Source organism: Thunnus thynnus, chromosome 22 (assembly GCF_963924715.1).
Source record: "Thunnus thynnus chromosome 22, fThuThy2.1, whole genome shotgun sequence".
NCBI lineage: Eukaryota > Metazoa > Chordata > Actinopteri > Scombriformes > Scombridae > Thunnus > Thunnus thynnus.
In genome coordinates, this window is record NC_089538.1 from 8901024 (window position 1) to 8928304 (window position 27281).

Sequence of the window (27281 nt, forward strand, 5' to 3'; positions counted from 1 at the left end):
AAATATGTGACACAAACTACATTCAATGTCCACTTACTAGCTTTTTCCAAATTTCATGGTTCTTCATCATTGAACTGCAAAATGCCACTAAACTGATGAAAAATTGCATCGCTGTTTTTCAGTCAGTCATTTTTGGTTGCAATAATCTAAGAAAACACTGCAAGACTCTGCAGTAGAATACACAGTATTGGATATCTGCAATAGAATTTGACTTAAAAGGGTATTTGAGGACAGATGAGTATATTTCGAACTAAAGCCGTGGTATTTTGTTCAGCATCTTTATTTCAGCATTTTCTTGCCAGTTTGTTTCCATTCTTGGCAAGAAAAATAAAAAAGAACTTCTGACACAGCTTTTAACCCACAGGAACAGACAATAAAGCTCTCCTCTCTTACAGCGAGATAGTAATAAATAACATGTTCCCATAGACAATCAGTGAAAAATTGAAAACCAAATCTCTAAGGTCATTAAAGAAACTGCATCATATCCATCATATGGAGGCTGGGTGACGCAGTGACTCATCGATGCACATTTTCAAACCAGAATCCAATAGCCTGCAAATATACTGTATTGACAGACTGCTGACAGTCTGAACTGTAATCTGTATTTCCACTATGGAGCAGTTAAGCAGTCCCTCTGAAGTGCAGATAACAATAAACCTGTTCATGCATGCTTGTGTCGAAATTTCACATATGAATCATTTTAGGTTAAGGGCACTGTATAGACAACCAGTATTGATTGCTTTAACAGCGTAATATTGATTGCCTAAATGGTAGTATTATTAAACTGCATAATATCCATCATATTGAAGGTAGATTACACTGACTTTCATATCTTGTTTTTTTTTTTAATTAAAAGCCAATATTGGCTTGATACACTGGAATGACACTAATTTGCAATAGAAAAAAGTAATTATCTTAGTTTTGTTTTCGTGACATTAAGCAGATGTCCTGAATCTACTGCACAGTGTGCAGTAAGTAAGGAATAAATTGAGAACTTTATATTATCTAATCTGTCATGTTTTTAATACTGTGATTTTTTATTTTTTATTTTTTATTTATTTATTTTTTTTTAGCTGGTTAAGAAAAATAATTGCTATCATTACATCCTTGCTATATGAGGCAAGAGAATAGCCTGCCATGTAATATTGCTTTTTGTAAATGTGTTTGTGTGTGTGTGAGAAAGAGGCAGAGAGATGCCTTCATTGCATTAAGCTGTAAATAGAGCAACAAGATGAGCTGATGAAGAGTCTGCCATAGAATGTGGTATTTTAAAAGCACAAAACAAGATAGTGAGTGTCTTTTAAAACGGAAAACAAGCGTTTTCTTGCCTTTTATTGCTTTTATCTTGACAATTTTTAGACAGAGAGAGAATCCGGGAGGGCGTATTTATGTGTGTCAGAGAAACAGAGTTAGAATTGTTTTGGGCTTTTATTGCTTTCGGTATGTGTGCTCGAGAACAAGTCAAACACCCTTTTTCTCGCCTGTTAAGCTTTGGATATATCTGCGTGCACATGCATTAATATATCAGTGCTTGAGGGAAAATGTGTGTGCTGCACCTGGTTATATTTCTGTTTAGGCTAGCTCATTAGTCTTAAATGACCACTCTCCATCTTCATCAAGCTGAGAAAGAGTGACAGAGGGGGAGCGGGAGTGAGGAAGACAGAAAGAAACAATGCCTCGCATTAATTTACAAAGTGTCTGACAAACAAGTGGAGGAAATGGAGAGAGGGAAGGGACATGAGGTGAATTAAAAGAAGAGATGAGGGACTCAGAGCTGCAGCTGGAATGTAGCACAGCAGTGTGCCGGACCAAAGTTTCAGGGCTGCGTTGGTTAGATTTGAGTCTATAGAGGATTCCTGCATTAATACATTAAACAGTGAAATCATTTGCTGTGATGCATTTTAATGCCTTTTCTTTATCTTTCAATTTGTCATCAAGCCTCTTTTTTTGTCTCTCTGCTTGTCTTGCGATTTCTTCCGGCTTTCATCCCGTCTTTCTTTCATTCCTTCTTTCTATTTTTCTTTCTTCCTTTGTCTCATTGCTTGTTTAATGTTGGATATAGCAGCATCTCCAGCTCTCTGCTCTTGGCTTTGATTTCTTTTTGAACGTGGGAGTTGGAGGAGTTGCTGCCACATCAGCAATTATCCCCCCCCCCGCTTCTCCCTCTCCAGTTTTCCTAATGCTTCTCACAATTTGTTCACATTTCTTGGCAAACTAAAATATAAAAAGATATTCAAGAAAAGGCCAACTCAGGATCATTATATACTTTCACAATTATATATATATATACTAATAACTAGTTACATGCTTGTTTGAGGAAATGTCCTCTCTTCTCTTTCTCCACCTTGTGAAAAAATTCTCTCCATTTTCTTGTCCCTGCCTTCCTCTCTCATCCCTCTCTCCTTCTACTTATACCCTCTTAACCTCTCTCCTCCTGCTTTCTGCTCCTCTGAACTTTTTCCCTTTATATTTTATTTATTTATTTTGCTCATGGCTTATTGAATCTGTTATCCCACTCCCTCCTTTGCCTCCTCTTTCCCCCCCTCGTCCTCTCTGTATCTCTGCTCCTGTCCACATCCGTCTTCTTCAGCACCACAAGGAAACACATAAAGCAGTAAACAATCCGTAGCTCTCCCTGCCGGTCACACACACACAGGGTGTATGTGCGTTTGTGTGCGTCCATAAAATAACCGGTGACAAGGAAATAACCGCTGAGCTGCATAGACGACATGCCTGGACGCTCTGTAATAAGCTGGATAATGGTTATAATAATTGTAAGAGCGCGTGTATGTGTTTCAATTATTTGTGTGTTTAATAGTGATTACCTGAATCAGCTTTTATATTATAGTATGCTTTGATGTCGGTGTGAAATTCAGATGAATGCATGTCTGTAAGCGCTCTGAATCCAGCTTTTGATATTTACTATTTTGTGTAGTTTGTGTGTGCGTCGCATTGTATAACTGAGCATTTGTATTTGTGCGTGCGCGTGCACTCGGTGGAGTTTTGTTTGGTTTTGTGAGCACGTCATGAAATAATTTTTAAGGTGATTATAATTGTGCAGCGATGCGTAAAGTGAGTGATTGAGAAGTAAGCAGATGAATAAGAATGAGGGATGTAACCGTATGTGTGTCTGAGTGTGCGTCCGTGTCCTAACACTAGAGAATCTAATTTGTGTGTGTGTGTGTTTGTGTGTGTGTGTGAAAGAGAGTGTCAAAGCTATTTATGATAATGAGAAGGATGCTTATCATGATTATAATTGCAGCCGTCATTGCTTTTGGTTGCATGTCCAAACTTGACTCTCTCCCGCCTTTTTAATGACATTTTTGACATTTACTGGACCAATACTGTAGAGTAAGGTAATGTATATGCAGATAAACACAATTACTCATCATTTGCGGAAGGAGATAATTGTTAGTAGCCGTTATCAGTGAAGCAATAAGGAGATGTAAGAAACAACAGCAGAATGCAAAGAGCTGGAAAACAATTTTTCTTTGAAGTCCAGGCCTTTGTTCTTTTTCTCAGTCGTAACTCACTTTACAGGCTTTTGGCAGTCACTACATACCTTATCTACTGTAAGCATGACACATAGTTATTTTTTTGGAATACAATACTCAGAAATGCCATCAGTTTTTTTTTTTTTTTATACAGCACATGTGCCAGGACAGCTTTTGAAATGAGTTTCATGCCTATAAGTCCACAAACCACACCGCAGATATCTCTATTTGAATGGATAGAGGAGAGTGTCAGTGTTCAAGGAAACCATGTTGGTAGAGCAAAAAAAAAAAAAAAAAAAGTATTAACAGTGCTTAACAAAAAGCCAATGATCATGAATTTGTTACTCCTGTTATGTTTTTTTTTCCTTTCTTCATCTTGGAATGAATTTATTCAGAGTTTTGGTATTAATGATGTGCTGTGTCAACTTTTTTGCTGCATTCACCTGATCACCGCACATCAGCACTAACGACTCCAGAATATCAGCTCACATTCCTGCGTCTTTTGATTTAGTTCTTTGCCCTCCCTCATGTGCGGATGTAATAATGTTATAGAAGGTGTTTCTATGGCGATGACCTTTCTGTAGAGATTTTTCTATGAATTACTGTATGTTTCCTGTTGCCACCGCATCACCCTCTTCACGTGTGATCCTGACAACACTGCACACCCCTACAAGAGCAACACCATTTAAACCCAAGGCTGGAATTAATGAAATCCTAATTTGCATGAATTACCATGACCTAAATGATAAATTAAACTGTAATTTCCATACATTCCGTCCAGTAATCCCCTTTGGATTTCTCCTAAGCCTTTTCCGCAGGCTCGGGGCTTCCGAGCCAAGTCGTATCAAAGGCTTGACGAAAACCAGAGGATTCAGCATCAAAAGGAGGTGGATCGTGGGTAAGGCCCTGGGACAGACAGGCATTTGGGGATAACTGTAGAGGTGGGGGTACATCAGTTTTCTCCCGAGCTGAAAACGGAAGAATCGGCTCCTGCTTTTTATTTTTCTGTCTGTGCTTTAAATGTCTGCCACTAAAGAGGAGTAGCAAAAGTTGCCCCCGATATAGCTGACCACTCAGCGATGAAGATGTCAGTTTCTTTTCTGATTCGATTGCCTGGCCTTGAACCACAAAGGATTTGTCAAGCACGGGTTCACTTTGTGCGACACACTGTACATTCAACCCACCGAAGCCTGCGAAAAAAAGGAGCCGGAGCATCGCCTGCTCCAACCGACCAATCGCAGGTCATGTTTGTCAATATTGTTAGGGTGTCACTCCCCACACACCAACTAGCAGACTGGATGCCAGGCGTCACCGCTTGCATTCAAATGATTCAGCAGCCTGTTAGTCAGAGAGCTGTGAGTGGAATATAATGGGGTGAAATGACAGATGAAATCCCTCCCAGCCAGATGTAAAGGAAGCTTTGCTGGGCTGTCTCGTACGCAGCAGGCTTACCTATTGGTGTAATATGCCAGGAACCCTGTTGAGAAGATCATTTTATTTAATAAGACTCGCATATAAATTGTCTTGTGTGGCTCTCTACCTCTCTGCATATGTCGAGAGACTTCTATCACACGCGAACACAAGTACACATAGCCTATACATTCATACATCAAAGACACATCTACAGTCTGCTCAGAGCATAGGGTTTAATTAGGATGGTTTCCTGCTGGGCTTTGGTATATGGAGAAGAAGACCTAGTGACTGCATCCCTGCTGCACACTCGCATTATGTTGCATGGTTCATTTGTCTAAAGTCTGTAAATGAAAATTCCAGCAGTAAGAATAACTGAATGCAGAGTGTGTGTGTGTGTGTGTGTGTGTGTGCGTATACACTAGTTGATGAGACCCTGTTTGTGTACGCCAATATGCATGATAATATGCAACTGTGTTTGTTTACATGTTTAAGTAATCATTTGCATAGTTACCTGAATGCTTCAGTGTGTGCGAGCATGTTGCCATGAAGCGTACGTCCTTTTCTCTGCAAATTCTCTGGCATAATTACAGAGAAGTCAGCTGTGAGCCTGGAGGCCATTATGCCAAAAGTATATTAAAAATATTAGGCTGGAAATATTCTGTATATATTTTTTTTTTAAAGCCAAAAATGAATTTATCCTGCAAACAAGTGCTGCTTGTGTGGCCAAAGCCTGTTATAACTTAGGCTTCATTAATACTAGAACCACCATGGGGTCATTTTTACCCCTTCAAATGAATGTAAGTCTGTTAAAATAAAACTGCTACGTCTCTCAGTTCATGACTTTTCCTAAAATGGGTTTAATGATCATCTAGTGAATTATGGGGGTGTGGGATAAAAAGAAAAAAATTATGATAATTTATACCTCGAACCACTGGGGGGTAATTTTTACTGCTCACAGAAATCGTTGTATAATGCCATGCTCAGCATTCACGTCACGTCCAGTTGCTTAGCAACGCTTATTGTTTAGATGTCTTTTGATAAGCAGACTGCCTTATCACAAGCTACTTGATGGATGGATGAATGATGGGTTGGTTGGTTGGGATTTGGAGACATGAACTGGAACAGAAGAAGGATGAATGCCCAAGAAGGTCTGGCAGTGCTCCAGGATATGAATCAGGGAATATTGGATGGGGGAGATTATTTTGTTGTTTATTTGTTGTAGACTACATTTTATTGATGAATTTTGAGTTTTATTTGACTTTTTCAATCTATAATGAAATTAAGCAATTGTAAAATTAATAAATAGTGAGCGCTCCATTTCTTTATCCCCAGTAGTGTAACTAAAACAACACGTTATTATCCAAAATTCATTGTTGTTCTTCAACTAATTAAATTATTTAAATGTGTTAATTATTTTGTTTGTCATAGCCAACGCTTTATTGATGAATTTTAAAATGTATTTGACCTTCTCAATCTGTAATAAAATAGCCTGAAGCAATTGTAAAATTAATAAACCCCGTAAACTGAATTTTAAATGGTTATTTTGTCAAGTCTAACTTATTATTTAAAACAAAAAAAAAAAAAAGGAAAATGAACAACTTAACTGCTTCAAGAAATTACATCTTTGCGATTGCTGACTCTGTAGTGGCAGTGGGTCAAAATGATCCCCTCGCCCCTGGTGGTTTTAGAGGGTATTCGAGAGGGGGACAATGAAATACAATCCAGGTGTCCAAGTCCAGTTGGAGACACAATAAAACACCACACTGGAAAGTTACCACGGCTGCAACTAGTCTATCTTTCATCACAATGGTCTCAAGGTAAATGTATTCATGTTATGAAATAATCCACTAGGAATGGGCACTTGAGCGTATGCGATAGATCAACTTGGACACAATAAATATAAAGAATAACACCGGTCTTATCCTTCAACACTGCTCTTAGACGACTACTTTGACCGAGCTTCACACATTCCAGAATTAAGAAAACATTTTTACATTTTTACCATATTTCAGATGTGATGGCCGAGCGTTTTGTAATTACAAAATGTATAATTGCAGACTATTCTTGTGATTAAAGGCTTTACAAATAGACTTGTGTTTAATTAGTTTCCTACAGTACAACCCGGGGTCATGAAAATGCGAATGCTTAATTCTACAAAAAAAAAAAAGTTGAAATGGAGTTTCCTTGTGAAGTTGGCTCTTTCTTACCTCTTTTCTTTCCTTGTTACACATCCTCTCCTCTTCATCACTACTTACCCTTCTCTCTTCTATCTCCCATTGCCTTCCTTCTCTCCCCACACACCCTGTCTTCCCCTGTGTTTTTCTTTGTATATAGTTGTTAAATTTGTATGCACAAAAACATTTTCATACAGAATGAGAACTGTCTACATACACAGCGAGTTATCTATAGCATGGCTGAATTATCTCTTTGCCTATTTGCTATTTCTCTGTTTTCTTTCCGTCGTCTTCCTCGCTGATAACGTGCGTACTTACGCTCGCTTCAATATTTCTTCCTCCCTCTCTCCGCACCCCCCCTCCCCACATTCCTCTCTTTCATGTTGTATTTATTGTATAGCATTTCTTTTTGTGCCAGCTGTACTCCCTTCTCATTGTTGCCTCCATTTTATTCTGGCACGTCTCCGTATTTACACTTATCACGTTATCTAGGCTCGTCTGTGACTCATAGACTTGTGTATGTGTGTGTTTTGTCTGTGTGTTTGTGTGTGTGTGTGTGTTTCATAACAGACATGTTGTGTGTTCTCATGTGTTATGTATGCGCTGCTTGTTGGATATATTTCTGTGTTTGTGCCAATTGTGCAGTGTGTTAGCTGATGCATTTTTAACCACATGTGTACTTATGTGTGTTGATGCACATATCCATGATAGTGTGTGTGTGTGTGGGGGGGCCTATTTATCTTCCCTCCCTTTATGGTCCCCTCTCTCTTTCTCTCTCTATTTGTGACTTCCACTGCAATTTTCCGAGTGAGAGAACTTGGATTGCATTTTATCAGGCCTATATGGGCGTTGGCATTTTTTGGTTTGTGTGCATGTCTACTGTTATGCATTTGTGTGTTTCGTTCAGTTGTGTATATGGACCTCTTTGCAGATCTGTGCTTCATATGACCATTATTTCTGAATGTCATCCTTTAAATTAAAGTCTTGATTTAAACAGTACCAACGGCTGGTATCAGTGATTTTTAACATGATTGCTGCTGGTTTTCAAAACTTCATCAGGACAGACTAAGTTAGGATGTTTTGCTCATCTTGAAGAAGTTGTTAATCATCACTGATCACTTTATTCAAATGAGTCCCCAAATTTGAACAAACTATTACACTGCTTATCTTTTGGTTTTTAGAGGCAGAGGATCCCTCCCAGTAACAGAAATGATCAGGTTATGCTTGAGTTTGAACATTGCAGTTGATTAAATTACTAATTACAGTTTGGAGTAGTTAATCAGTCATAATGAATTGTGTTGAAAATAACCTTTCAGTCCCTAAAGTGGTAGAGACTGGAAAAATAAAAAGTACTACAAGGAGAAGATGATTTGCTCAAGTATGCACATCTAGATGATACTTTCCAAGGTCACAAGAATAACATATGAATGCTTTTCTCTAATATACAGTACCTGGAATACACAGATAAGAGCACACAGTAATACATGTTGAAGTGTTGTGTAGGTGGATGAGTCAGGGATTCATGGCCTCTTCTGGGACTTCAGAGTTTGCTGTTTAGCCTTCTGGCTGTGTACTGGGCCCAATTCAAAGCAAAATCTATGATTGGAGGAGCCCACTTGACACGCTCAATGCCACATTAGAGCTCACTGAAGACTCAGATTTCCAACTTTACAGTACACCATTTTACCTTGTGAAAGTGTGTATCAAAAAGGGTACGTGAGGCAGCGGTTTTTCTCATTTTAAGTATTATAATCAAATGAGTTCAAGGGTTTGTAGCCAGGTTTCATTTCAAACCAGGAACAGCAGAGTCGATACAGAACTATAGAGACAGACATCAGGTCAATATCTAAGTTTAATCAACCAACATGGGGTCTTCGAATTCATCCCAGCACATCAATTTTACACATCAATCTAGACATTGTAAAGAACTCTCACTCGTACTTGTTTCTGGGAAACCTTGAAACACAGCGCACTGCAATACAATATAATAAATAATGAAATATGGCCAAATATAAATGAAGAGTAAATCACATGAGACGTAGATATTCAGCTCATAAAAAGGTTGAAATGTTAAAGGTCACATATTGAGAAGTCAGATAGTGTGGCCTGATCAATGCTCCCCCTTCCCAAAGTCCCCCCTCTACTCCAAAAATATGTTTAGCTTAATATTACTTCAGTTGGATGTTTGAGCTTCACTGTGCAGAATGATATATGTGCAGAGTTTGACACTTAAGACGGTTTTCTCATTCATCTACTGAAGGATTCACCTTAAATCTGAGTTTAAGGTGCGCACCTCTGAGCAGGATTTTGACATCTAGTTTGGAAGCCAATCATGTTTCATTAAACAGCTTCCAAAGTCTGATGTGGAAACCTGAAGCCCCCTGTGTGAGTACACGCACGGACTTTTTAGTGAAGTAGGAGATGTCTTGTGTCCAGATTAACTTTTGAAATGAAAAATATTTGCATATTAATAGATTATAGTTTTTTTTTCAATGAAATAAAAGTAGATAATTTAACTTTTTTGTTGAATAACCATATCAGACACAGATTATTATTCCAAGCAGAGTATTTATGTCTTAAAACATGTCTGGAGGGGATCTTAAAAATTTAATAAAACTCTATACAGTAGAGCAACAGCAGGTTTCCTTTCAGTTCGATTCAGTGTTCATTTACTCTTTAAAGGTTTCAAATGAATACAAACCAATGAATCAAACCAAGCATGATACTAGTGTTTAAATGATTAGTCGATCAATAGATTAAGTAGATCGGAAATTAATAATCAAAAATGTTTTAATAATTGACAAAACAAGGGCTGGCCAACCATGTGCCACGGAGAACAGACAGTCTGCAGGTTTTTCCTTTGAACCGATCACATCTCAGCAGGTGATTTCACTCATGAATTCTCCCCCTCTGCTTGAAGGAGTGCTTATCAGCAGGTGGAGTCTTTGGTTGGATTGAAAACCTGCAGACGGTCGGCTCTCCATGGCACACAGTCGGCCACCTCTAGATTAATTATTTTTTTCTAAACAGTCACTGGTTCCAGCCTCTCAGACGTGACGGTTTGCAGCCTTTCTGTCTTCTATGTAATGATGTATGCATGTAATGTAAAAACAGCCTCTGGGTTTTGGACTGTAGATTCGACAAAACAGAAAATTAAATTTTTCTATAATCTATTTTATCTCTTGTGCCAAGATACTCCAGCTGGTTGTTATTTTCAATAACAAAATTAAGACCTCATTTCTCCTAAACCCTTGTTACATAGTTGAGATAGAAAGTTCACTCTTGACCTTGGAAACCATGAACAGACCTTGTGGTGGGGTCATCTTGTCAACTGCAGTTTCCAACTTCAAGAATGTACTTTCAATCTCAACTTTTAAGCCAACACGGATAAAAAAAAAAAAAAAAAAGTCCTTCAATTTCTCAGGGGAATGGAATTTAAAACATCTACGTTTCCATGACAACTGTGAAAATCCATCTGCTAAGGAAGATGATGCGATACGGTCGAAAGCTCCAGAGCAGCTACCGAATGGACCTCGTGGCGAGATTATTTTGTCATCCCTAAGATGTTTTTACTTGCTCCGCCGGCGTCAGAGTCACAAGAAAAAAAACCAAATCTTGCCGTTTTTGAATCACAAACAACAACAGACAGATGACACGACAGAGGCGTGTCATGTGAAATGCAGTGTGAACGACGGTAGAGGTTGCCAAACCTCTTGTTTGTTTATGGCAATTATCTGTATCACAGCTGACGTGACAATGATTTATTGATGTATAAAATAGAGAAAAAAAAGTGTCAAGAAACGGTTGTGATGCTTTAATAACTGAAAAGCAGAAACTAATGAGATGATTAACTCTTACCTCACAGTAACATCATGCATTTTTAAAAGCAATGTTTATATATAGGTGTAAGAGTGATTAGTGTGTCGTTTGACCTCACGCATAGAATATTTATGCCCTGTTTTCACTGTGCACTGACATCAGCATAATTGGAAATATAGATTTGTACAGTTTTTATTTTTCTTCCCCTCCCTCTCTATTTAGTTTCACCCCTCCCCCCCACCCCCACCCCTCTCTCCCCCCCTTCTGTCTTCCTCCTCCTCTTATCTCCAAGCACGGTCTCTCTCCTTTTCGGCCTTTTCTCATCTCGTTCCTCGCTGTCTTCTGGACGCTGGAGTTATTTTGCATTCCTCTGCTCACTCTTCCATCTGCTTCATAACAAGGAAAGCAGGAATTAATTAATAGGCTGATAGTGAGGCCTGAGAAAATAGGGGAGAAAGTGAGCTGAAAAGGAGAGGAAATCTAATCAGATAGGATCCTATTTTTTGTGTGTGGGTGTCTGCTGGGGTTTTGTGTGTGTGTGTGTGTGTGTGTGTGTGTGTGTGTATCCATCCATCCATATTTTCCAGCCCAACACCGCCTCCTTGCCTCGTCGTCCTCCACTTGTGTCCTCCAACTGTTTCTCTCGTATTTATTTCTCCTGTTGTTTACCCAAAACGATTCTTTAGACATATTTTTTAAATTGCTTTTATTCTAGCCTAACTGGGGAACTGTTTATTTCTCTTTGTGTCTCTTAAATTTCTCTCATCTATCCTCTCCTTTCCTTTGTCATCCATCCTCTCTGCTCCTTATTCTGTCCTCCCACTTTTTTTTTTTCTCCCTCCTCACACTGATTGTGATTAATATTTTTTCCCCATCTCTGTCCCTTTCTCCTCCTCCTCTCTATCTCCAACCATGTTCTGTTTGCATTTGCATATCGAACAGGCAGCATAGTTTTATTGGCTGCCAGCTAAATTGATGTCAAAATGCCATCCTCATGCCACAATGATTCAAATTTCTTATTTCCTCTCTCCTCTCTGATGCACACTACTCATCCCCCTGTCTGTCTCTCCATTTCTCACCTCCCTTCACTGGGCTCCCTCTGTCTTTTTCTTGTTTGCTGTCTAAAACCGTCTAATGAAATTCATACAAAACAAGATGGGAAGCTCGATGCCTTCCTCCCCACCATCCACTCTGTTGCTCTCTGCCTGTCTTTTGCTTGGACTTCGTTTGTTTTTCTTTCATATTCTCTCTCACTGCATTTAGCCTGTCTTTATTGTCCTTCCCATAGCTTTCCATCTGTCCTTTGTGCTTCTCTCCATCGCTTTTATTCACTTCTTTCCTCTCTATGGACCTCCTCTTCTTCCAGGTCCTATTCTTCCACTTCTCCCTCTTGACTCCTGCTGTTGTCCTTGTTTATGTTTATTCATCCTTACTATTCCCTCGCCATCCATCTCTACCACTTTCTTTGTTATCCTCTGTTTTGCTACATTTCCATTCCTGCGGGCTGCACTTGGAAGCACGTTTGCTATAGTTACAGTTATTTATTTAGACAAGAGTTGTGTGTGTGTGTTTTGTGCGCGCACAATTGGTAGACAAGAGTCTGCATTAGTTTTGCTGAAATGAGAAATACATTTCTGCTTTGCTCTTTACCACTTGCCCCAGAGCCATCTTGAAAAATGTATTTACCGGAGACGTGGTTTGTGTGAACACGAACGAACCCGAATGCTGAGTAAAAACAAACACAAACACACCCCGATACAGTGCAACCTCCCAACACTCGCCACACTAATGAAGTTATGAAATCAAGGTTCACTTCAAAAGGAGTAAATGTTTTGCATTTCGAGGCCACATGTGGGAGGTGGGGAAGGGGGGGGGGGGTGCTGGAGATGATGGAAGATGAAAGGATGAGAGGTGGGAGGAAGAAGGGAGGACAGGACAAAAGGAAAAGGAGAAGAGAAGCAATGGAAGGAAAGGGGTGGAATTTATAACAAAGGAAGAGAGTGAAATTGAAAAGTAATTTTTGGAAAGCAGGATTTACATCATGATAGTGTATATTTCATTACCGGTCCTTTCGTGTTCTTCTCATATTAAGCTTAAAGAAAAGTTTGACCTTTTGGGAAATGCGCTTATTCGCTCTCTTGCTGAGATTTAGATGAGAAGGTTGATACCACTCTCATATCTATACGTTCAATAGGAGAAAATACAGCCAGTAGCCGGTTAAGTCAGCGTAAAGACTGTAAACACTAGTCTGGCTCTGTCCGAAGGTAACAATTTCCACCCTCCAGCACCTCTAAAGCTCACTAATTAACATGTTATATCTCATTTGTTTAATCCATGCAAAAACCCAAGTGTAAAAATGCTGTTTCAGGCTAACTGTTTCCCCTTGTTGCCAGTGTTTATGTTAAGCTAACTGGCTTCATATTTAGTGTTAAACACACATGAGAGCGGTGTTGATCTTCTCATCTAACTGTCAGCAAGAAAGCAGATAAATTTATTTCCCAAAATGTCAAAGTCCCTCTTTTTTCCCCCTCATACACTCACTTTGCCTCTCAAAAGATTTTCCTTCTTAAAGGTTAAACTGCTTTCGCAAATCCCACCTCCTCTCCTCCATTATTCCCCTCTTCATTATCTCCTTCCCTAATATAACATCCTCCACCCTTACCCTGAGTCATCCCTTCTCTCTTCCTCAATTCGACACGACCATCCCTCCTCATGCCTCTCGTCCCACACTCCCCATTTATCGGTCTTATCCTTCCATCCCACTGCCATCCCAACTCCCCTCTCTCTTCTCCCTCTGCCTTCCACCTTCATTTTACTCCCACTGCCTCTTTGCCTTCATTCCTTCTGTCCTTTTGAGTCCTTTTGAGTGAGGCCAAATCCAATCTCTTCCACACTCCCACTTTTCCCACTCGCTCTCTCTCAGTTTTGGCATCCAGCTTTTTATCCTCGTCCATACTCCCACTCCCATCAGCTTCCACTGACTTCGTTTCTCTCTGTCTTGCCTTGAGTTGGGGATGCATAGCTGTCATCTTGTCTCTCTCTTTATTTATCTCTCAATCTCTTTCATCCCTGTGCATCTCAAGACTGGAGCAGAATTTTTTTTTTCTTTACCTCCCGGCTTCTCTGTCATATTTCCTCGTATACCTCTTCATCTCCTATGGCCACAACAAGCTGCCTTCCTCTCTTCACTATGCTCCTTCTTTCCCTTTTTTTTCTCTCTCTCTCTCTCTCTCTCTCTCCCCCTTTTAGTTCTGGGAGCACAGCCACCCCCTTCTCCCTTGCTAACGAGCTCTGAGTGAAACGACTGAAAATGATATGCAATTAGTCCTCAGCCTTTCTTGCGCGTGTGCACATGTGACAGATTGAGACTGAATTTGCGAGCTTGCCGCTGGATGTGAATGTATGTGCATGCTGGACCTTCAGATGTGTGTCCCCTTAGGTTTTAGTAAGTATTAGACTAATGTACTTTCCATGTACTGTGATACTATAGAGACGCGCCCATTAGTCGTATGTGTCCGTGTGCACGTGCGAGCCGGCAACATCAAGAGTGCTTTCTTAGGTATTCATGTATGCATATAAGTACATGCATATACATTTTTATGAGCATATTTCAGATTTAATGTAAAAAGAAAGCATGGGGAAAGTGTGTGTGTGTTCAGGTGCTCACCCCGCTGTCACAGGTCAGTACATTATACATCCTCCGCTCTGATCTCCTCAGCCCCGGCAAACTAACCTCCTGCATAAGTCAGGGCGGACTAGATAATTCACTTTTATAAAATTACATTTTAATGAAACAGTCATTGCACTCTTGACTCTGGAGGTGACCTGCAGTAATTCTACGATGATCCTCTTTTTAAAGGGAGGATGTAAATGTGTGCTTTGAAATGCATATCAGTCCCTTTGTCATATAGGAGCATATTGCCGTCTTTAACTTTTTTAATTGGCATACTGTGCAACTAAACTGATTTTTATTCGTTTCATTTTTGTGCCTGGATTCATAGTGTGTTTTTATTAACTTTGCAACACTCCACACAGCCAGGCAGTATTTACATTAACTATATTTTATACATTTTCAGGCATATTAAAACAAAAATCATAAATAGATATTCAGCGTATTATATAAAACCCTGTTAATGATGTAGTGGTGTCGCAGTTAATGACATGGAAGCTCATGGTTGCTGCAGTTGGATTGTTTTCTTAATTGTCAGTCACTGAATTTGTCAAAATAAATGGCATGATTAACAATACTGTATCATGACGCATAAATCAACAACTAAAATGTACCTTAAGACTGTGGCAGCACTCTTTAATCTATGAAAATATACTTTTGGTGGTGCTATAAAACATGAACCCAGATTAGGCTTAATCAACCACAGTTCCCTAATTACATCATCTATACATGTGCAGGTGTTGTGGTTTCATAATGTGATGTAAGGCCTCGCTCACATTCACAATGCTGGATGTCTATAAAAAAAAAAGAACCGTCTTTGATGGTGATATTTCACATTATCTAACATGACGGGGATAATAAGACCTTAATGTCGGCCCAGTTAATGTCGATATCATAATATGCTGCAACAAAATGCTCTGTCAGGTTTGAGTATGTTAAACAGTAAGACTCGCTTCAGCTCAGATGAAACATTTGCATCAGTGGGTAAACAATATATGCATGCACTGACCTGGGCTATAGATGAAAGAGTTTTCACATCTTTTGAAGCTACTTGCAGGGAAACCTGGGAAGTTCAATCGGAGTTTAGACTTTTTAACGGAACCACAAGAGCTCATTTGACTCGGTGTCTTTTTAAAGTGTTGAATGCGGATTTTTTTTTTTTCACTGGCTGTTCTCCAAAACATTATGTCAATTTAAGATTGACATTTAAAAATTAATTATTGAGGTGCCATGAGACAATGTGTATAGCCGTATAAGCTGTTGTGTAAGCTGGGGGTGCTGAGATGTGCTCATATACTCAATGCTCTAGACTGTTTCAGCTGCCTGCAGTGTCCACGGTGATACATTTTATTAATATATTGTATGTAAGAATTTGTGTCAGTCGGACAAGGAAGTGTTTACACAGCTTGTCACAAAAAAGACTCTTCAGGTGCTGTTATAAAATCTGGCTAATATAGTTTCCGGACTGTGGCCAATGCTGGGCGGTAAATAATTTGGGCTTCCATGTTGTTCTGCAGTGTAAATACATGTATATCTTAACAAGCTGGTGATTGGTGATTTAATCAGATCAAATGTAAGATATTTACTAGCCAACCTTACGCAAAGTTGCTGCTTAGACCGATACACTTGGCTGCGAGGTTAGTGTACTGACATTTGAACAACAGGTTCTGTGAGACATTTATTCTGACACTTGTGGGGTTTTCCATTTTTTTCTTTTTAGATTGTCAGAGATCAAACATAAACTTGGCAGCTATTCAGAAGCCCTAAGCAAGGCAAATGCACAACTGACAAACAGTCAGAGATGCCAGGCAGTGAAAAAGAAACACAATATTGGGTTTGGCATCTTAAAAGATTTATTCTTTTATGCACTGTCACATAGACACACACACTGACTTCAGAACCCCAAAGCGAGGCGAAGCAGTGCCCGACTAGGAATAATTGAAAAAGCTGAAGTCAAAGAATAGTTATAGAATTAAGTTTGAGATTTCTTTTTTTCCCCAGGAAAACACAAAATGAAGGTTGAGATCAATGCTGTAGATAAGTGGATATACAGTATATATGCTGTAAATGTGCAAATGGATAAATGGTCATCATTCAGAAGTTCTAACAGGTGAAACATTCAGAAACCATGTACCCTAACAGACGCGGATTTTATACAATACTTAATAGTTAATATCTTTGCTGACCAATAAATAAATAATCAACTATCCTGAGCATTGCACACAGACCTATTCCTGAAGATGTAAAGCCAAGACTTGCTACAAAGTGCATTTCCATGACTGTCTTGGGCTCCTAGTGTACTAGAAGAACAGGCAACTTTTCCACTGTGTACTGTACTAGTTGGTTTCTTGTAATGTAATTATGTGCTTATTTTGGGGGAATATGCTCTACTAAACCTCAATATGAACTGAAATGACGAGGGCCTTAAGGCAGGTCCTGCATTATTACCTAATGTAATCATGAAACCTTGAGCTGTAGAGGACCCTGACTCAAAATCAAATTTTAAGACCTTTCATTATTTCAGTTTTTGCACTTACATGCCGCATATTACTAAATAAATTTATATATAATCAAATTTCGACCAGCTAATTGGAGCAAACCTAGGGCCGGATAGTGTTGCAGCTCAGGAGTACTTCTTGGTTACTGGGGCTCTACACAAAATATAATTAAACTGCCATGTGAAATCTGCTGTGTGCACGGTGCTTGATGGGTACTCACATGACAGGATACACACACAATATGGAGAGAGTTTGAGGAAGTAGGGGTCAACAGCTTTTAGATTAAGTCTGAGTAAGCAAGTGGAACGGCGTCAATTAAAATCAGGTTTTGGTAATGGATATTTCCCCACCAAATTTTTGTTTTTGGTATTTTTGTTTTTGTATTTCTGCGCCATTCGTTTTACTTATTGGAAAACTGTGTCTTTTTATACCAGCATAGTTATCATTTATGTGTGCATAAATAAGAACTCAGTCCAAAAAACATCAATCAATCACTCTCTATTTGTCACATTTAACTGCGGTGAAATATAATCCCATCATCTCCTTCAGTTTGTGCAACAAAACAGCCCAAATAAGTAACAAAAAGCAACAATCATCAACTTAGCAAACCCCTTATCGGAGGGGGGTAGAGTAGAAATCCTAGGCAGTGATCCCATCCAGGATCCCAGTGACCCGAGGGTAGATGCTCCTCCTGAGTCCCTCAGCTCTGGTCCGGTGCACCTGGCACCTCCTCTCGACTGCAGCAGGGAGAAAAGGCCGCCATCCGGGTGGCTTGGATCCCCAGAGGATCCATGTGGCTGGGACCGCAGCCAGTTTTTAAACCCTCCACGGTTACCCTGCTGTTTCCTCCGTTTTAGCCCTTTCAATTAAATAAAACTGCTTCTCTCTCCTCTGGTTTCCATTTATCATTGAATCTGAGTTTTGTCCTATTCCCTATATCCTGTCTCAGCAGAAAGTAGACCAAACTAAGAAGGCAAGATACTTAAAACGAGCCCTTTACTTTTGATTTTATGACCAAGCTGTGATCACACATCAGTTTTCCATTTGAATTTACTTCCCTCATGACATGTAAATCCATCTGTTTCCAAAGCATATAAAAGAAGATACTGGATAAAGAAAAGGAAAGCATGATAATTATATTACAAACTGGTGATTAAGAATATAATTATGAACATTAAAGAAAACTTTGTCTCGCATAGCCTAACATCTTATGTTTTACATATTGCCAGTCTGATTGTAAAAATGCAGATGCTGGATACATGACAGTTTTCTACATTACACACAGTATAGACAGTTGTACAGTGTGTATGTTGACAGGTTAGTTCTTATCTATCTTCCCTTGTGGCAGCAGGTAATAAAATTCCCCCAACAGAAAAGTTTTATCATCTGGTGTAAAGCATAGAATAGCTTTTGCAAAACATACATATTTATCTCTAATGGTTCAATGTTTTGGACACATATGAAGGAAATGTGTCTGTTTTGATGTTTGTGTGTCTGTGGTTATAGATGCATTTTTTGGATGGTTTCCATGATTTTACACAGTGGCCTCTTTGAGCCTCCACTTCAAATACTGATTCTCCAACAATGCTAATGTATATGACAGTATGAATGTATAAACTTTACGGATACTGACTCCCAGCAGTTATTTAATTCAGAATTTAGTCTGATGTGGGACGCCCAACTCTGCCTCTGTGCAGATGTTTCAGGTCCGTCCTTCTCGCTGTCTTTGGCTCTCCAACATAGATAAAAATTTTCCCAACAGTTACGACCAACCGTATTCGCTGTTGTCACCCTCTTATTGAGAACGAGTATGTGCTGTAGTGCATTTTCCAACTCCTACTTTGGCTGAGGGCGTATCACTCTCATCCTCTGCCTGTGTAGTGCGGCCTCACTGTGGAACTTGCTAATGATTCGAGGGACTTTTATTCTGTAACTGGCTGCACTGAGGGACAGATGTTGCTGCAGGCTCTTTAATTTGTCTAAGTCAAATTAGTATACAATGAATTTCATAAATCCTCGAGGGTCCTCATTCAATCAGTGTTGCCTTATGTTTTCAAAGCAGAAGAATTATGCAAGGGGGGGTAAAATCTAGGCCAAACCTGATTTATATGTAATAAAAACGTCTATACATGGATGCCAAATGTTTGATTGTCGACTCATAAAATGTTCACTTGTCTTGTTTGTCTCTGAAATGTGTGAATTTGCATATTATTAAAGTATTTCCATCTCTGTGAAATGCCAGTCATTAGAATACACTAATATTTCACCTCATAAATTAGTGTTATTACATTTGGATACTTGTCTTTGAAGCGCTGTTTGTTCTTTTGCTTCACTTTTAATGACTATGCAAATGCTATAAAGAAGGGATTGGGTTAATAGGTGAACTACTAACTAAAGAAATGACTGAACAATTACTTGAACCATATTTCAGCTTTAGTATTTTATTTTATCACTGTCTTTGTTTTAGTTGGAATTTAAGTAAATGGAAAAAAAGTCTAACATGTTACTTTATTCTTGTAAACATTTAAGTCTTTGCCGCACTGCATTTCACACAACAGTAGCAGATGCAAAACATTTTCTTTTCACATGCAGTGTCCTTAAAGGGCTCTGAGAAGCTGGTAATGTGCTGGACCCCACGGACATTAGTTACTATTCATAGTCTTGTGACAAATCTGTGTCCGGACCAAACAATAAAGTAGTGGGAAACTGAGAATAATTTCCATAACTACTGTCGGGGGCAGTGCTAATAAAGTGACTAATTTCATATTGTCCTTTTCATTATTTCAGGATGCACGTGGAGCTGTCTAATTTAAGACATACCAACATATTCCTGAAACTGTAACAAACACATGACGTTAGCGCCTGGGCCAAGTTATCAAGACTAGATCTGCTTTTTCCACCAACACATTTCACACCAGGCTCATACATAATTGTCCTTCTGTTTGGCCAGAATGTGGATACCAGCTAATTGAGACATTAAGGAGACGGAAGCCAAGACAGTGTCCAAAATCCGAGCTCGTCCGCTAATGTGTGTGCCTTCTGTTTCTCATTCACTCTTCAAGGCGGAGACGCTTTCCCAGTTGTCTGAGTGCGTTTTATGTTTGGCAGCAACTTGAGTGCAAGGACACAGCCATATAAGAATTATGTATCCCTACCCTCTGTGTCCGTCCACTGCTGCTGCGTTTAAATAGCGTCCAAGAAACAACGCAGACTAAAAATATTTATATAGTCGGGCTATGCGTTAGTCTGTAAGGTCATGAAACTTAACCCAGCAACTCTCATTTGAGCTTTACATTTAAATAAATGCATACAGATGAGCCAAAATTGATGTTAAGGGTTATATCTCTGTTCCTCTCAAATTAATATTCTTTCTAATGTTGGATAATTACTGCTTAAGAGTGTGCATAATGTACTCCTATTTATATATATATATGTGTGTGTGTGTGTGTGCATTTTTTTAGATATGTGTGAATAAAATGTACCGTACATGTAAAGGGTGTGTATGTCATACTTTGAGGTGACAGAGCTATGCCATATTATTTCTCACTGGGTGCATTGATTTGTTATCTTTTGGGATTTTATAAAGTTGTTGAAAACAAACAGCACCAGTTTTCTTAGATGCCAGTTTTGTAATCTAACAATGATTTTACACGCTAAGTTTTTGCAGATGACAGTTGTCGCATTGTAATGCTTTACCAGTTATAATGAACGTTACAATGGAGTGCTTCTACATATCCTATAACCTGCTTGACTGAAATTCTTAATAGCACACCTTCTAATCTCTAATCAAACAAAAGTTATGATGCTAATTTATCATTTGTTTTCCTATGTAAAACCTGAAATATCTGTATCCTGCTCACTTCCCCAGGGGCCTTTGTCTCAGCAACATCAAATTATAACTAAAGTTTCTTTTGTTCTAATCTACTTTGTGTTTGCTTTTAAGAGGTATTCATGAGGGATTGTTTTCCTGTCACGCATCACAGATTCATTTGCTCAAATGAGAGGTGCTGTAAAAATCCGCTCATCCACGGCAAATCCACATCCTTGCCATCCTGATGTGAGGCCAAGAATAGCTAAAGATGTTTAGATTGAATAAATGGCTTCAGTGGTCTTTTCAAGCCTTGGTATAAGCGGAAAAAATTTTCTTCACAGTGATATCAAGGGAAATTAATGGCCATTTACACCTGGTTCAGGACTTCAATCAATTTATTCCCTCATTGCTTCTCTCTCCCACAGTGTGGACCTGGTGCATGCCCAGCTGCACGTGTGTGAGGGCCGCAGCCTGCCAGAACTGGGCCTCAAACAAGACAAGATCAGGGTGAACGGCTGTGCGATCCAGTGCAGAGTGACGACCGAAGACCCAGCCAGAGGCTTCCAGCCAGACACTGGCAGGATTGAGGTAAGATTGATCTTGAAATTACTTGAAAGCTTTTGTTATACTGAGGTCATGAAGACAACCTGCAATTCCTCCTTCCTTAATACAGTGCCTATAAAGTCTGGAGAAAGTCTGCAAGTTATAAAGGCGATTTAAATGACAACAAATCAGTAGCCAAGCTTTGATTCCATATAAGAGTTTTCTGCCTTGCCCAACACTGGACATTGAGCTTGTGAATGCAGCATACAATTAGCTTTCAAGAACTTGGTTTAAATGAATATTTCAACATTTTGGGAATATGAAACCCATAAAACAGCCTGCAACTTTCTTGCAGGGTGTTTTATGAGATGATTAATGCCTCTCATGTCTGTACACTAAATATGAAGCGACCGCCAGCAGCAGGTTAGTTTAGCTTACCACAGAAACATGGTGTAACAGCTAATCTGGCTCTGTCCAGAGGAGACAGACATAACCCCCTGTAAAACCACAACATGTCATTTTTTTTCACGTTGTCTTTTAGTATTTATTAAAGTCCCCCTCTACTCAAAAATGTGTCTTATTTATTGTTACTTCACTTGGATGTTTGGGCTTCACTGTGCAGAATGATGTATGTGAGGAGTTTGACACTTTCACATCTGCTGAACGGGGAAACCTGCTGGTTCTAGCTTCATATTTACTGCACAGACATGTGAGTGGTATCAAACTTCTCATCTAACTCTTGGCAAGAGACCGAGTTTGTGTATTTCCCACAGTGTAGCAATATTTCTTTGATATGGTACGGTTTTTTGATGAGAGCAAGACACCATCAGCTGTACACACCAGCAAATCAAAACAGTGAACTGAAAGTGGCATAGAGCTGCAGTGTGGGTGTTGATTCTCACTGGGATCTGGAGCATTGCTTTCACATTACATTACATTCATTACATTCAGTGTTGACCTATAAAAATATCGCTTAAGTGAGCTTTGGGGTAATGAAAGATAACAGAATGTCTTCACCCAATGTGTGTGTGTATGTGTGCAAACAGACATGCACAGAGTCACAGCTGCAGAGATCAACCAGCACAGGGATTATAGTTCTGTCACATTGATCTATATAGTAGCTTTCAGTGCTGCAATTACAAACATGCTTTGCCACATGAGGTCTGAGAGTGGGATGGCATGATTTCCCTATGTGCATGTGTATGTTTGCATGACTGGATGAATGTGTCTTCATCTTCATTTCTATGTGAGAGAGAGGTATATGTTTGTGCATTTAGTATTTCATGTAAAAATTCTTTCTATGTGTGTAGCAGGGATATCTTGAGGTTTTGTTTTTTGCAAATTCTTGACATGGCTAAGGTGTAAGGCTTCGTCTGAGGAGACCAGTGATTTTCTTAGACAGTGTTCACACATGAGAAGACACAAAGGTCACTATGAGTGCTCTATGTATCCATCTACAGGCACATATCCCGTATATCTACACACCATATATGCCATTTCTCATGGTGTCTCTACAAATCTCTCTCTGGCTGATGAGATCTGATCCCTAGATGCTTTTTGCTGTCAAGTCCTTTTGCCCTTCACCCTAGACTGTACAACCACCCACTCTTCTTCTCTTGTTTTTTTTCTCTCTCTCCCATCTTCTATCCTCTCCCTTTCTTTAATGTGTTTTTTTTGCTGATTCTCTATTAGCTTTTATAGGCCCAAATAGTGTTGCAAAGCACTTTACAAATAATTAAATGATAATGAAAGCCAGTTTGAATCAATAAAAAATGGCAGGTTAGAATTACAACAAGGTTTAATAAGAATAAAACAGCCATTTATCAGAATAAAAAACAATAAAAAGAGATAATTGCTGTATTTGACCGTAGCAGAGCTCAATGAAAAAAAGGTTAAAATAATATAACAATGACGTGCACTCAGTCTCCTTGGCTATCCTCTCAGAGGTCTGCTAGCTGAGCAATGCACAAAAGTAGACATGGGAAGTTGATCAATGTTATTATTGTCTGCATGTCGAGTCTGCTGCAATTGAGAACCCATAAATTCCAAGAGACCCTCTGGTTTCTTACCTTTCCCCCATCATCCGTCTTGTCATGCTGATGCTGGGAGTAAAATACTGCCATTGCTGCCTGGTGACTTAACACAGTGATTTTTGACTCCTTGGATGTGATTGAATTCGACCTGCACCGGTGGCTTTCCAATCAAACAAATCATCTGCCTCTTGGTTCTGAGCGAGGGAGAAGGGAGGAATGGTGGTGTTGTGCACACAGATTTATTTCGATTGAATGTGAGTCCATTAATTTATCTCCCATGGGCAGTTGTTTTAGTTTACTGGTGGATTATGTGGCTCACTGATCACACCGCATTTAGAAAACATTAACCCGAATATATTACCACATTCAGATGAAGCAGTAATCTGACGAGTCAGGTTTTTTGCGAGGTATTCAAATCATGATGGTACATTTTTGATTCACACCTGATATGGGTATGCAGGCAAAAAAAAAAAAATCAATTCAAATAACATCCCCATTATGTGGCATTCTCACTTTCAGGGTGTGTTACTTCTCTCTGTGAAAATAGGTCCTTGCACTGTGTACAGCTTTTCTCAGCAGTTTGTCTGAGAGGAGTGGTCATGGAATAGCTTGTGACCTCTCCACTTGAAGGACTTTCTGCCTTGTTTTCAACCCATATTTTTCTCTTTTTCTCTCCCTGCATCACTTGATTGTCCTCTCCCACCTTCCACCTGTCTTAAAATAATGTACATAATTTTCACATCTGTATCCCTCCTCCGCTTCCACCTATTTCCATCTGACTCTCCTTTGTCTCATCCCTCTATCTGTACGCAATCTCTCTTCCTCACCTCCCTCTTTTTCCTCTGCCGTCCTGCACCATTTAGCCGCGCAGTTGAGCCATGAAACGTGTCAACACAGCAACAACGTCCCCCATCAACATGCAATATGAATGAGCCAAACACAATCAACACAGAAAAGCGTGGATGGAGGAATGCCACATTTGACGGACAGATAAATAAATTATTACCAAAGGGCTGTGACAACAAGGTCAGCCACTGAGCACAGTGAAAGGTGGAGGGCGGGAGGGTGAGAAAGTTGTCACGCTATGGGCTTGTGGTCACTTGCCAAAGGCAACTTGTTTAATTGGCTTTGACGAGTGGAGTTTAGTTTTTAGAGATGATACAAAAAAAACCCACAACAGGATGTCCAGTTCTTAGAGAAGCAAGTAGCTGAACAGCAGAGTTTGAAGGATGCTGCTGTTGGGACTTAATTAAAGTAGGTTTGGTTATTAGCAATAGTTAATAATTATCAAAGATAATTATTAACAATAACAGGGCACCACCCTGAGGTCAGGCACCAATAAGCAGACAGTGAATATCGTCTCATCCAAGAATATCAACATCTGAGAGATATTAACATTACAGGATGAACAGTGAAGGTTTGAATTCGCGCTCTTCAGCAGGCGGTCTTCTTGGTCTGTCGGCGTTTTCATAGCAGCTGATCCTCGATGGAGTTGTGGAGGAAACGGCAAAGTCGACCCAGTTGAAGAAAAGTGGGTTTATCCTCCTTCACTTCTGCAGGAAAGGTGGGAGCACTGGGTTTCACAGGAATCACCTTCTTTGGATCCAATAACGTGCTCGGTTGAACACAAGGAAAATCTTAGCGAGGTTGAGATTGTGCGGCCTAGTTACAGTTAATGTATGTATTGCAGTTACTTCCTTGTAGTCGTGGGAACAGCTGAAAGCGCAGTTAGGAGACCGTCTCAGGTGTTTATACTCTCGGTGACGTCACGGCTGGGGAGGGAGCATCCCTGTACATTCTGGCAGGTCTCGTCCAATGGGAGAGTCCAATTTGGATTCCTTTTGTTCGGCTTGGGGCCGTTTCTTTGTTATCGGGCTTCAGACGGTCTTTATGACTGCATGCCTTTGTCTTGTACACGGGATATGAGGCTCAATACTGGAGTGGTGTCAAACTTGGAACCAAAACTCATGTGATGAATTGTGCTGTTGAAAATGCTGTCTGTCACTTACTCAGTGTGTTCAGTCCTGTGAAGGACCTGCTGTGTGTCAGCAGGAGAGAGCAGGAGTCACACTGGAAATGGAAGGGCTTCTTATTCCATAAAACACAACAATCAGTTACACTGTATGAAGAATTAGAGTGTCAAATGGTTTTCCATCTTAGAAAAGCACAAAGACATGAGGAATGTAGTAGAACAGGGAGATAGATGGGAAATGGGTTGTTATGGTGCTAGAAATAGCGGACATAGAGAAGAGTTGAAATGGATAGAAAATGGAGAGCACATGGAATTAAGTAGGAACAATGTTTTAATACTGTATGTAGACAAGTAGACTGGGTATCGACTCAGTAATGGGTACACCCTCGTTTTGACTTCATTTTTTGCTCTGCAAGAAATAAAGGAAACAGGCGTATGAAAGCTTTCCATCTTGTTCTTTGATCTCCTTTTAATGGAGCTTTCTGAACAGGTGAAGGAAATGGGTGAAGAAAGATACAGAAGGCAAAGAGGATACAAGAGAGCAACAGAAGCAAAAAGGGGAGGATAGATTGTCTCAGAGAAGTAGAACAGCATTAAAATCAGACATTACACAGCTTGTATTTTAAAGGTCTGACCCCCAATTTCAGTGTCACGCCCCCCTGCTGTTGCACTGTACCCACACTAACAGTCTTATGCTGTTCACTGCAGTGCCGACGGTTTTCTATTCCATGATTTAATGTTTTTCATTCACTTCATGCTCTGAATGCAGTGTGTTAACCTAACATTTTGGCGGTGAAGCAAAGAAAAAGAGGAGAAAACTGCACTTACAAATCCAGACAGAACAAATTTAGAAAATCTACTCAGAAAAACATGAGGGAAAGATTGTAGTTAATAAAAATGTGTTAAGGCGGGGAAACATTCACTGCTTAAGCTTGGGGAACAATCCTTGACATGGTTAAAGAAACCAATATTGATTGTTGCAAAAAAAAAAACAGGACGGCAAACAATGGTCTCCTGCGTCAAAGTCTGCCGCTTTGTTGGCCGAGCCATCCACCATGATCGTTTTTCTTTTCAAACAAGCTCCAAGTTCGCTGACAAGACTCATAATTCACACAGCCACTGCAGGACTTTGTCAGTTCAATATAAACATGCTGTAGGTTGTATTGAGGCATTTGCACAGACTGCAGATGCTGCTGTTTTCTTGGGAGGTCAGTCTCTTAAGGAGGCTTAATGATGGGAAGAAACAGATTAATGCCCCCTTGTGGCTGTTGGACGTGCTTGCCGATGAACAGTGAATATGCTACATTTTGTTAAACTTTGCGTTTAAATTAGACAACCAGAAAGAGTATGTTTTGACAGCAAAATGTTTAATATTAGTTTACATTCAGTGATTAATAGTTGTAGGTCTATAAATGATATAAATTAGTAGGATTTATTTTAATGTTATGTAACTTATAATCAAGGTTCTATGACTGTATAAATATTAATCTAGCTTCATCCAGTATTGAGGAGTGGGAAGCACTAGTAGGGGTATTTTTTAATTGGCAGGTATGTGAGTGAAGGAGCTTTGCTGCGCTGCTCTAGAAGCAAAACGTGGTCTGGTTAAACACTGGAGATGTACAGTATGCATGTGCACGTGGGGAAAATCACATTAGAATATCTTAACTAGGGAGTCACTAGTGTTTTTTTAATGTACAATAAAATAGCATATGTGTAGTAACGATAGTATCTTTTTTTTTTTTTTTTTTACATTCATACAGCTTTTAAAGCTGCCCTTGAATTCAGGTGGAAAGGAATCAAAAAGATGTTAATGTTTTAAATGTAGCGTTTTAAAATCATCAGATATCATGTTTT

At 39.5% G+C, this 27281-nt stretch overlaps 1 protein-coding gene across 3 annotated transcripts in view; it reads left to right on the forward strand.

The window, feature by feature from the left end:
* pcxb (pyruvate carboxylase b) overlaps nt 1–27281 on the forward strand; it is a 300915-nt gene that overhangs the window by 72762 nt on the left and 200872 nt on the right. For all 3 annotated transcript variants that reach the window (XM_067581000.1, XM_067580999.1, XM_067581001.1), the window contains exon 11: nt 21305–21467. In XM_067581000.1, the coding sequence (XP_067437101.1) occupies nt 21305–21467 (163 nt within the window). The remainder of the gene's footprint in view (nt 1–21304; nt 21468–27281) is intronic.